The 12,320-nt window shown below is 36.5% G+C and overlaps 1 protein-coding gene across 2 annotated transcripts; it reads right to left on the reverse strand.

Annotated features, from left to right (window-relative positions):
- Positions 1-575: 575 nt before the first annotated feature.
- Positions 576-4,969, reverse strand: LOC149385686 (RNA polymerase III subunit RPC82 family protein). Of its 2 annotated transcripts, none has more exons than XM_089627256.1 (15): positions 4,691-4,968; positions 4,415-4,562; positions 4,124-4,239; positions 3,931-4,018; positions 3,697-3,842; positions 3,468-3,620; positions 3,239-3,346; positions 3,009-3,120; positions 2,672-2,806; positions 2,499-2,536; positions 2,325-2,417; positions 2,132-2,215; positions 1,525-1,674; positions 1,253-1,389; positions 576-1,005 (listed from the first exon to the last, which is right to left on the reverse strand). In XM_089627256.1, the coding sequence occupies exons 1-14, from the start codon at positions 4,757-4,759 to the stop codon at positions 1,255-1,257; spliced, it is 1,575 nt and encodes a 524-aa protein (XP_089483382.1). In that variant the 5' UTR covers positions 4,760-4,968; the 3' UTR covers positions 576-1,005; positions 1,253-1,254. The 2 variants fall into 2 exon arrangements, with proteins under 2 accessions (XP_089483382.1, XP_089483384.1); XM_089627258.1 differs by lacking the exon at positions 576-1,005 and adding an exon at positions 1,032-1,165 and having other exon boundaries at positions 4,691-4,969.
- Positions 4,970-12,320: the final 7,351 nt, after the last annotated feature.

Consider the following 12,320-nt stretch of genomic DNA (forward strand, 5'->3'; position numbering starts at 1 on the left):
GGTAACAACATTATAAAGCTTGAAACCTATGGGTACGGGCAACATTTCAACATGCTAATTAATTTTCCCCGCATTTCCCTTTTATATAAGCATGTTGCTGATAATAAAAATAAAAATAAAAAATAACGTATATCGCCATTGAAGCACAAGTAGCTCATCTCCGCTGAGAGTAAATACTTACTTTCAGAGTCTCGGTGAAGAGACGTGATTGCTCTTGCCCGCATTCAAGCACAGGATAATAATTCAACCAACTCACAGTGTAACAGTTAGGAAGTTCAACTCCACGAACCGACAGTAAAAAGAATGCACAACTCAGATATGCTGAGAGTTAGTTTGTGAGCGCAGCCGAAAGAAATAGCTAAAAATATTATAAACTTTTCTCCACTGTGGAGATGCAGTTCAATTCAACTAGTGCTGCTGCAGCAATTCGGTTCAACTAGTCTGCAACTAAAATGGCTATAATGATAATTGAATGTTAAACGGAACAGCAAATTGTTTCCTACCAAGACAAGAAAAACCAAAAGAAACAAACTAATGATTATTACTCACTATCAATAGTCTGTCCAGGCTACCAATTTTCAGTGGCTCCACAATGAAACTATGCTTAAAAAATACGGACATCTTATTAATAATGATATCTCAGCTTGTTTTTCTATGAGTAGAACAATGATACAATTCAATCTCCAAAAAAAAAAGCCAATTCCCATGTTCTTAAGAAGCCAATAACTTTAAATTGTATAAATCAAACTGGCTAGTGGAAGCACCAAGCCCTTATCTTGTAGATGAATTAAGCCAATCAAACAATTAAACTAATCCTATGGTACATACACCTTTCGAAGTCATCGATCCCGACTTGTCATAAATAATCTCTAGCCACAAGAAATCAGCTTCACTTTCACGCAACTTTTTTCTGATCTTTGCAGTGTCGTAGTACTGGACAAAAAATCGCAAAGAAAAGACTTCACCACCGAGGAAAGGCCACGAAAACCGGAGCCCTTTAGTGACCTAACACAACATAAGAAATGAAGTAATTTCAGTTCTCCTTCAAATAGTCTTATGTGACCGTCGGGACAGGAATTCGGTTCTGGGTCAATTTATATCCAACAGCACTATGAAACAAATACACATTATTGACTACAGCACTTGGTGCAGTGATACAAAAAACCTGGCAACGAGTTCAGTTGGTGACACTGTTAAATTGATTAGAGATTCACAAATATTTTCACGAGAGATATAAGAAGAAGAGACATACACTCAGAAGTTGTGGAAGAGCATAAGAGTGTCGTCAAGTTTCATAAGCGATGATTCCAGGTATATCTTTGTGTTTCTCAGCTGTTTAAACTCTTTCTCTAACGGTCCTGTCCGCTTCTCTGGTGGGAGATTCAACAACTGCAAAGGGTGCATTTTCGTTATTAACGAAGCTACTTTAAGTTCAGATCTCTCACATGCCAATCAAGCAAAAATAGTGCCAATGTCTATGCAAACATTTCAAAAATAAATAAATAAAGGTCGTGTTTTCCGAACCTCCTTCTTTTGCTCCTGCTCGTGTATCACGCGTAGGCTCAAATTCAAGGCTGCGTGGTACATCTCATCAAGAACGTGTTTCCAGAGGACACTTTTATTCACTTTCCATAAATGGAAGGTTGTCTGTCTAGTAGCAGTTACAACAAATTTCTGCAAAAGCAAATGTCCTTGAGTAACAAATAATTCAACAAAAAGCTAATGACTTGTGCGTCATGAGTCCATAATTCGCTTTCATTGCTCATTTCAAAAGCGGACTAAGACCAAGGAAAATTGGTAAGAGACCAATTGTAGTTGCCTAAGTTTTGTATCTTTTTTTTTTTTTTTTTAAAGAAACACCTCCTTTATTAAGCCTAAGTTTTGTATCTTTTAAATCACTATTTGCATTCACACATTGAAGCCCAATTTTATATTTCAACTAGCAGGCACTCTTAGACGGGTCCCATGAAAAGACAACCAGGAGGCCATCTGGCCCCAAGTTCTTGGTTTTAAGTTGGCACATAATCAGCATTAACACATATCACTAGACTCTGTTGGGACTACATACAGTCCCTAATTTAACAGCCATAACCACATCTAGAGCTAAATTTGAATTTCGAAAAGTGCTTACCTCTAGGTGCAAGTATTCATCATTCCATAGCTTATAAAGGACCTTGGGTGTTTCCTTTTTCTCGACAAATGTCATATCTGCAATCTAGAAAGGAAACGAGGGAGCAATAAAACAAGTGCATTGTCTTTTTATGCAACTACATAAAATAGTTGTTGCAAACTTTAAGTATGCAAATTTGAACCAAAAAACATACTTTCTCCGTCTCGAGCAGATGACCGGCCTTGGCCAATAATCTGAACATTCTGTAAGCATCCCTCCCATATCGCTTCAACACAATGGATTCTACCTGTAGTTACAAAATTTGAATAGAACTGTACATCAAAGAATAACTCCGAACTACAATAGAAAGAAGGCTGATGAAACAAACCTCTTCATTCTGAGCAAGTTCAATTATTTTCTTCAAGTCTGCAGAGGTATGTCAGTTCAGTACACAAAAGTAAAAGAAAATGGAAAAACTGAAATGACTAGTTGATATCAAAATCAGATGAATAGGCAGAGAACAAGGCCATAAAAAATGAATATATAGAAAGCCAATCATACCAATACTGTATGTCTCATCGATATCCGAGGGACAACCAAGCTCAATAAGGGAAGCTCTGATCCGATCCAAAGTAAAACTACGACCAGCTTCATTTTTCATTACCTCTTCAAATATGGTATTCATTGACATTGGAACTGCAATTTGTAGCATTGCAAATATAATAAGTAGCGGAAGGGGTAGCAACATGTTCATTATTTTCACGTCTAGAATATGTGTTCCATTGCCGCATACTTGCTTAATAATTTTGGCACCTCTTCATTGGATACTTCTTGGTCCAGAAAAATGAAATAGATAATAGCCAAATATCTCAACCAGTAATATGAATCTTTCAATCACCTGATTCCTCAGTTTTAACTTTCCTCTCCAGACTCCTTGTCCCATCTAACACGGCTTTTAAGACAGTTGCAGCTCCATCATCCAACCGTCCTCTCACATTCTCAATGCAAGCCTAGAAAATATAGATACAACAAGTAATTAATCACATGAGGATATAACATTGAGTTATCAATTAACTATTATCTGACGACAGGCATTTTTTTAACTTTTTTTTTCACGGTAAAGACTACCTTATGCCTCAGGCATCGGCTGAATTCATCAAAATTGACTCGCCACAGAATTATTTCCTTTTCTTTCAAGCCGAATTCATCATCTGAATCGACTTCACTATGCTTCCGCTATAGGGCAGATAACCATATTAGCAAAGCAAAATGTGATGCTGTCAAACGCAATTTAATAATAATAATAATAATAATAATAATAATAATAATAATAATAAATTGATAGTATGCTGAAAACCTTTTCTCCTGTACTTGTCCTCGAGGAATCATCCCCATCTTTTTCAGCGTTGGTATCAGTTCTTGAAGATGTCAAAATTGAAAATCTGATGGCTTCCATCGGTGCTGCTGCGGCCAAAATGCGTTGCTCTGCAGTTTCCGAAGCTTCAAGCAACTACAAAATTGCAGCGGTTCAGTTTCCGATAATAAACAGCTTACGTTGGCAAAATTTAGAACAAATCACCAATTACCTTAGCAGCCTTGGAACCTCGCTTAACTGAAGTGGATTCACCTGGTGGTTCAATAAATGGTTCAGGGGCCGGGCAACGTTCTACAAAACGGGCATCCAAAAGCTTGTGGAAACTTTCCCGCACCGCATCCTGAACAGCAGTATCACCTAGAGACGATTTTCGATTCGATAAAATGAGAACCACTAACACAATGTTGCTCTAAGAATAACTGTTCCCTAGGCTCAAGAGACTTGCCTTCGCCTTCACTCGATTTTGCTCTCTCGCATATTTGGTCTAGTGTAAGTCTTCCATGCTGAAGCAAACCCTCGAGCAGTTCTTCGCACTGTAAAACATAAAATTCAGACGATATACTCGATGTTAATTTTCAAGCTTGTCAAACGGAGCTTGAAGAAACTTTGAATCTCAAAAACTTAGGATGTTAACTGACGTTTTTATCGAGTTCCTGCGACACGATTGCCATGAATTTGGGAAACCGCAAGCGATGAATAATGTTGTCGAACAGTGCTAAGTACTGAGTAATTCTAATCTCATTTCCTCCGGCACCTTCATAAATTCAATGCTCAATTTAGTCGCGGAAACAACACTAGGAAACTACATAATAATTTTAACTGCAATCTAAAAGAAAAAAAGAAAAAACTCTACTTATAAGCGATGAAAAAAAACTCTATCAATCAGTATATTAATTTAAAAATAATTTCCAATTATCAAAACAGAATACCGATCTGTTCGGAGGAGAAAGACTGAACGCAATTGTGTTGAATGAGAATGAGGAGAGAATTCTTGACTTGCAGAGGAGTAAGCTCTGAGAATCGAATCAGAAGCTGTAGCGTCAACGGACCTCTCCTCAGAAGAGTCTCGCAAACTTTCTGCGACATATACATAAACACACATATATACGAATCAATCCATAAAATAGCTCTTTTCCTTCCTTTATTTTCTTTGCAAAATAATTGAAATCGATACGTAGCGTATACATATACGTATACGAACTTACAGCGACGAGGTTTCCGAAGTGTGAGGTGATAAGGTGTACGGCGAATTGGATTCCGTACGGAGTCGCCATTGTTGTTGCGGCGAGGAGAAAGAGAAGCCGAGCTTGTGGAGGCGGGAAGGGGAGCGAGTGAGTTTGATTCTAGGGCACGCTATAATTGTATAAATTGGGTACCCAAATCCGGTCACTTTCCCAAAGCGGTAATGGCTCGATTGGCTAAGTTTCCCATATATTCGCCGACAGGTCGCTGGTTCCATTCCTCTCCAAATAAATTTGGAAAAATTATACGGACTTGTAAATTAGTCTATGTAGAACCGATGTTTCTACCTGTTTAACAAATAGCCAAAAAAAAAAAGAGAATGACGCCACACTAACTTTTTTATTTATTTTAAATTTAACTCTAATTAGTCTTCTTTATTATTTAACTTAGTTTAAATAAAAGCATAATCTTTATTAAAGAGAATCAATCATTTGATTTGAAAATTTATCACACCATGGTTTTTTAGCAAAAAATTCTACAATTAAATAATCAAATGATTTATTCTCTCTCTCTCTCTCAACACGATTACAGATCTCGGAAGACGATACAGCAATTCCAGAAGCTTAAGGAGCCTATGCTCGCCGCCGTCGAACATGATCGTATTGAAATTTTTCGCTCTCGACTGTTCCGATTCAGCCTCTGAATGAAGGTCTTTCACTTTGGGCCCACCACGATCTCCGGCCACTTGCGGATCTTTCGCAGCGCCTTCACTTTCCGAGAGCACTACCATGATCATAAATATGACGGTCGAGATTCGCTCCCATCAAGCTGATCTGACAGCCAGGGATAGCGACCTTTGATCGCGGAAGCACGAGAAGCAGAAGCATCATTGGCAGCCTCTGACGCTCCCATTGGCTCTGTTTTCCAAATGCCATCCGGTGAGTGATCCCTAGCACCGCCATAGTTTATCTTGAAAAAGCCCGTTTCCGATGATATAAACCCAATAACAACGACAACAACAACCCTGTTTATTTCAATTTATTCGTATCCGGTGAGGGATCACTAGCACTGCCATAGTTGATCTCGAAGAAGTCCGTCCCCAATGCTAGAAATCCAATAACAACTCTATTTATTTCGGTTTATTCGTATTAATTTCAGGTTATTTCTGCTTGTTAATATCATTATATATATATATATATATATATGTATGTAATTTCGGTTTATTTATGTTTATTTTTGCAAGGTAGGCTCAGCGTTTTCGGTCGGAAAATCGGTGGCTCAAGACGGGTGACAAGTTGACTCGGCATTGAAGATCGGCGGTGAAGATCAATTGTGAAGATCTTGTAATTTGATTAGGGATTCTATAATCTATAAATGGAAGAGATATCTATTGTAATAATATTTATTTTATTTTTGTTAATTAGTTTATATTTGGTAATCTTTCATTTTAATGAAGGGTATTTTTGTCTGATCAAATTGGTTAATGTAGTTTGTTGGCTATTTCGCAAAATAAACAAACATTTGCTATTTTGACCATTTTATATTTCTGATCGATTAATCTATAAAATTTGATCCCTATTATGAATATCGATGCAATGATCATAATAGCCTTCACACCAAAATAAGATAAAGAGTCGATGAAAGTATTGAGATAATCAACCTGTGTGTTAGGGGTTTCTTTTTTTTTTTCTTTTCAATAATTATTGGATCTTTGATCAAAACGATTTTTTTGTTGGAATATTAGAGAGAATTTGGATAATATTGTATTTATTATCAAATTGGCTGCTGACTTTAGGCAGAGATTTGAGTGGGGTCCACTCAACGGAATTTGATAATTCCTTCATATTATTCTTCCTTGCGGAATGAAGTATAATATCGATTATAAGTTTGCCAAAATCAGAACTATAATGAATGAAAAATTGATGCTCAAAGTATGCTTAAAAAGCACATTTGTTATGTGTAAATGAAGTGAATTTCAAGAATCTCATATGAGTTGGGTAAGTGTGTTATGTTGTGTTTATATAATATCCTCTTTCTTTAGTGGATAAGCAAGTGCAAGAGAGGAGAGTGTGGGTGGGTTAACTCTTAACTCCTCGCGCACACACACGCCGCCGGGCCGAGGCGAGCCTGGCTTGGGTTCAGGTTTCGGGAATGTCTCGATCTCGGGCTTGGGCTTTAGGCCAATTCTTATCTTTTTATTGAAAAGTTCACTTCATATAATTTTAATTCCACAAATAACTTGTTTTGTTATGACGGGAATTATGTACCATGTACTGTTGTGGCATACCAATGGAAACGTAATCAGTAGGTTTACGTTTTGATTTGCTGAGCGGTTTGTAACAGGTACGTTAATGCTAAACGGTTCGTAACAGCTACGTTAATACATTCAAAGGCCATTATTTCACTAGTACAAAAAAGACCTTTGGGTGCGACTTTTTTCGCACCCAAAAGTCAATTTTCGCACCCAAAAATATCTTTAGGTGCGACTTTTCCACACCCGAAAGTCCGCACCTAAAAGTCTTGAGTGCGAAAAGTCGCACCCAAAAGTCTTGACTTTCGGGTGCGACTTTCCGCACCTAAAAAGTCATCAAAAATAAAAAAAAAATCATTACAGCCTCAACAAGCCCAGCGTCAAAAACACACGGCCAACACCAAGAACAAACCAAAACCTCACAGAATCATCATCGAAACCAAATAATATCCTTCAATTCACTACTCAACAAGCAAAAATCGGGCGTAGAACGAGAGATTCAACTGATTTCCACAACAGCCCCAAATTCAAGTTCCAAACCCTAGAAAATTTGGGTTTTGGAGGGGCTGGTCGGAGGGGCTACAGCGGAGGGCGGTTGGTCGGAGAGGCTGGTCGGAGGCTGAGAGAGAGAGAGAGAGTGTGTGTGTGTGTTAGAGAGAAGGGGGAGAGACAAAGTGAGGATGAGAATCTAAGAGTGAGAGCGATGGATTACCTAGCCGGAGAGAGATCACGACGACGGTCGGAGTGGTGGCGGGGACGGAGCTCGGAGTATGGTGGTGGTCGGAGAATTTGTACAGAGAAATCGGAGAGAGAGAGAGAGGCGAAATGAAATGTTTTGGCTCAGATAGAATGAAAACCGAGCAGAAATTTGATTTATATAAAACTTTGAATTTGGGTGCGACTTTATCGCACCCAATGATACTTTTGGGTGGGAAAAATCGCACCCAATGACACTTTTGGGTGCGGATTTCCGCACCCAATGATATTTTAACCAAAAAGAGGGGGAAAGTTGGCCGCTAAAATGTTTTCAGCCTATGGGTGCGACTATGTCGCACCTAATAGTTTTGATAGACTTTTGGGTGCGAAAAGTCGCACCCAAAGTTAAAAAAATCAGCGAAAATTTTCAAATGTTTGTTTGAGTTTTGGGTGCGAAAAGTCGCACCTGAAAGCCTTATTTGGTGCGAATTTTGGGTGCGAAAAGTCGCACCCGAATGTCTTCCGCACCAGAAAACAGTATTTGTAGTAGTGTTTCGTCAATTTTGAATGGCTCTTGTGTGTGTAACCGCTCAGACCTAATGCTATATAAGGAGAACTTGCTCTCGTTCGAAACACACCAAGACACACAGTGTCTCTCTACTTCTTTCTTTCTCTCCAAAATTGCTTTGTTTTATTTGTAGTCGGTGATCGGTTCTCTACTCTCTATAGTTTCTAGTTCGCTGGAAAAGTTCATTTGGTGCAAAACTCTTCTCGTTTCCGCGCGCCGTTGTATCCTAGGAGGTAAATTACTCGTCGATTCCGGCACCTATGGAATGACAATATTACTTTAAGGAAACCGTCGAACGGTCATCAGCCTTTGTTTTCCGTCCTGTCTTCTTTTCTTCTTTTCGTTTATAATATTGTTGCTGTTTAATTTATTTCTTCTAATATCAAGTTTGTCTTTTTATTCCCGGAAAATAAATATTATTTACGTGATATTTCTAACATTTTTATCATATATTAAATGTTACCTGAGAACACTAGATTGTTATAACAAAAAAATTAGATGACCATTGTTTTAAATTGTCAGCATTAGCTAATAGATGACCATTGTCTTCGACTTTGATGTCACATTACATATTGACGATAAATTTTAATAAAAATACTATGAATGTGAGCCTCTTATCCTATTAATGTTACATTTTTAAGCCTTTAAAATCCAAATTTTATATGAGTGCTACCGGCCTCATTCATGGTCTCCTCAAAGTTATACAAATATCATGTGCGTCTTGCCGCTCCACAAGAAGGGATTGGTGCCACATCCATCTCGTTTTGCCCGACGTCGTCCACCCACTGTACCCACCGTGAGGGACGGAGTCAGAGACGCTCAATCAGGGATTAATTTGAATCAAAAGTTTCAAAAAAGTTAATTTGTACATTTTTAAAATAAACAAATATAAATATTTATTAAAAAAAATGGGCTAAGGACGGGCTTATTGTAGCTCTTTCCCTTCCTGCTGCACCTCAAATCATTCTGACTATTGGAAGGAATTACCTCTTTCATTTCCAATAAGTCTCCTTTCAATTACTTATTGGAAGTGACACTTCCGTTAAGCAAAATAGTGTCTTCCATTGTTTAGCGGAAGAGGAATTTTAATTTTCATTAGGCTTAATGGAAATATGCATTTCCGTTAACTTCCATTAAGTAATTAAAAAAAATAATTTGAGTGGCTGAGATTACATGTCTTTAAATTAATAAATTGACAGTCATTGATGTCCAAATGAGTCCAAACACATATGATGGCCCAATTTTTTTTTTTTTAGTTTCATTGTTTGTCTAATAGTACAAAAAGCCTTTGTCTTATTCCGGTCTGCCCCTCTGCCATTCCGTCAGGTGTCGGAACATGTTCTACTACTTCCGCCAGACATGAAAATCGGCAATTCCGTGTGCTCAAAAACTTCAAACGGTAGGCTTCCTTCCAATTGATTCCGTACCGTGAAGCTACCATGAACCTCAAACATCTACGAGATGAGCTTTGTTGTTTGTTTTGAGGGTGACTCTTGAATATATGCCGTCAAGCGTGTGGAGAAGAAAAAATGGTAGGCAAATTATTCAAAACTATTGCAAGCGAGAATGTGAAGCTATTCATGAAATAGTGTATAGTTGACTTATTTTTATCTAGATATTATGTCGTAGACTCATGTATGGGTATATATTTTATCAAGTATATTTGGCTTGATTGAAATATTAATCTTTCTTTTTATATTTATCAATTAGTGTTAAAGTAGAACTCATAAGTTGATGGGAAAAAAAATGTTCTCTGGATGAGAAAAAACTACATATGCTATGAATTTTTTTTTTTTTTTTTTTACAAAAATACTGAGGATTTTGATTAAGAACCCATGAAATTAGATGACTAACGATGATCCCTCAAAGCCGTTAAAGAGGATAAATACAAAACCAAAAAAACACAAAAGCAAAATTGAAAAGCTGGACACCTTAAAACCCATTGGAATTCATCAGTACTCGTCGGAAATAGTTAAGATGAATTACATCACTAGAATCCATCAGAAATCTCAACTTTCAAGCCCATGTGAATCCATCTCAAATTTTATGTAATCATTAGAAAGCATTTGAATTCATGATAAATGGTCGAAATTCATCAAATTCATATAATTTGATTGGAAAATATTATGAACACACAAAAATTGCAACTTTTAAACAAACAAAAAAAACATCTTATTATAGTCTTAGTAAAATAAGATATATTAACATACTTATTCAAAATAAATTACAAAAAAATTGAATGTATACGTAGAACTATATAATGATAAAATTTGTTCATTGTTCTAAATTTATAACCTAAACTTCGTTGAAAAAAAAACCTAAAATTCACATTTTTTTCTTACTTTCATCACTTATTATATTTTCTCTCAGTTCTGAACTAAATGAGGGTAACATGAGGTGACAATCAAATGTAGGTGAGAAAAATTATGTAAGGAGGCTTTCATGAAATTTTATTATGTTAAGTGAGGACATTTAATTTAGTCTAAAATAAAAAATTAGGACTATATTTAACTTGAACAATACTGAGTCTACTTTTATCATTCTACATATTGACTTTCACTTTTGCGTTCAAGATTATATAAAGCTATCTCGAGCTTATCTAAACTTTGTAAGATAATCAACAAATTAGGATACGCCATATGTAAGGATTAAATTTTGGTGGTCGATTTTGTGTTTATAATCCCAAAAATCGAAATCGCATGATCGATGAAAATTTCGACAAAAATATTGTGAAATTTTGAAGAAGAAAAAAAGTGTCCATAAAAACTGCTGGTGGCCGATAAAAATTGCGACGAAAATAATGTTGCAGAATTTTAATAGATTCCCAAATCGAAACATATAGTAACTTATGAAATTTAAATACATATAATAAGTTTGGAACACACATATTAATTTTAAGAACACATAATAAGTTTCAAATACACATGATATAAAGTCAATCACATTATCATTTTGTTTATATCATTTACAACTATTTTTTTAAAAATATATATATATATATATATATATGTTATATTCAACCTGGCTTATTGGAAATTTCGGCCTTCCAATAAGCCGATAAGGACGGCTTAATGGCTTAACGGAAATTTTCCTTCCGTTAAGCCATTAAGCCGTTTCCGTTTCTTATTGGAAGGCATTATTCCGTTAAGCCAATAAGCCGTTTTGATTTCAATTAAAATGTAAAATCAAGAGGACTAAAATGTTACGTTTTTAATAAAAAGGGTTAAAATGTAAATCGAGACGTTTTTGTTTTAAGTAAGAAACGTGGACGGAACCACGAAAATTTTATTAATGAACCCTCACTTGTGGCGGAGGAAAACCGTGGTTACAATAAATATCATAAAAAGAAAATTTAATTTAGAAACTATATTATATAAATTACATAGAGCTTGATGAGATTGTAGAGATAATTGTAGAGAGAATTTGTTGGATGATGTTGTGAGAAATTGGATTGAAATGAGTTATATTTATAGCGAAAAGGATGAAAGTGTAAAAAAAATTAAAAAATCCGTGTATAAACAGTAAAAAAACGGCCATTTTTTTGTGACCATTGATGAAAAAATGGTAAGAAAATCAATGGCCGAGATTAAAACGCCCCAACGGTCACTGACCATCAACGTCTCTCACGGAATCCGCGGAAGCCGACTTTCCGTGTAAACGGCTCCGCGGAAGCCGAATTTCCGTCTAAGCGGAAGCCGCTAAGCCGCTATGCCGTCTCACGCGCGGAAGGAAGGACGGAAGCCGTTAAGCCGTTTCCAACAAGCCAGGTTGAGTGCTGTCCCATTTGTACAGAATGAGACTGCCCTCAATATTGTACACATACAAATTCAGCGACTTGAGTCCCAAGATTCAACCTGGCTTATTGGAAATTTCGGCCTTCCAATAAGCCGATAAGGACGGCTTAATGGCTTAACGGAAATTTTCCTTCCGTTAAGCCATTAAGCCGTTTCCGTTTCTTATTGGAAGGCATTATTCCGTTAAGCCAATAAGCCGTTTTGATTTCAATTAAAATGTAAAATCAAGATGACTAAAATGTTACGTTTTTAATAAAAAGGGTTAAAATGTAAATCGAGACGTTTTTGTTTTAAGTAAGAAACCTGGACGGAACCACGAAAATTTTATTAATGAACCCTCACTT

This window comes from Urtica dioica, chromosome 9 (assembly GCF_054948205.1).
Source record: "Urtica dioica subsp. dioica isolate 48M chromosome 9, U.dioica_male_clone48M_v1_H2, whole genome shotgun sequence".
NCBI lineage: Eukaryota > Viridiplantae > Streptophyta > Magnoliopsida > Rosales > Urticaceae > Urtica > Urtica dioica.

Bases quoted from the DNA above. Each gene is read 5' to 3' on its own strand.
- LOC149385686 (XM_089627256.1), bottom strand. From the start codon at position 4,759: ATGGCGACTCCGTACGGAATCCAATTCGCCGTACACCTTATCACCTCA. The intron at 3,347-3,467 runs GTTTTCAGCATA...TCTGCCCTATAG, and splicing joins GGACAAGTACAGGAGAAAAG to CGGAAGCATAGTGAAGTCGA. The intron at 1,675-2,131 runs GTAAGCACTTTT...TTGCTTTTGCAG, and splicing joins ATGAATACTTGCACCTAGAG to AAATTTGTTGTAACTGCTAC.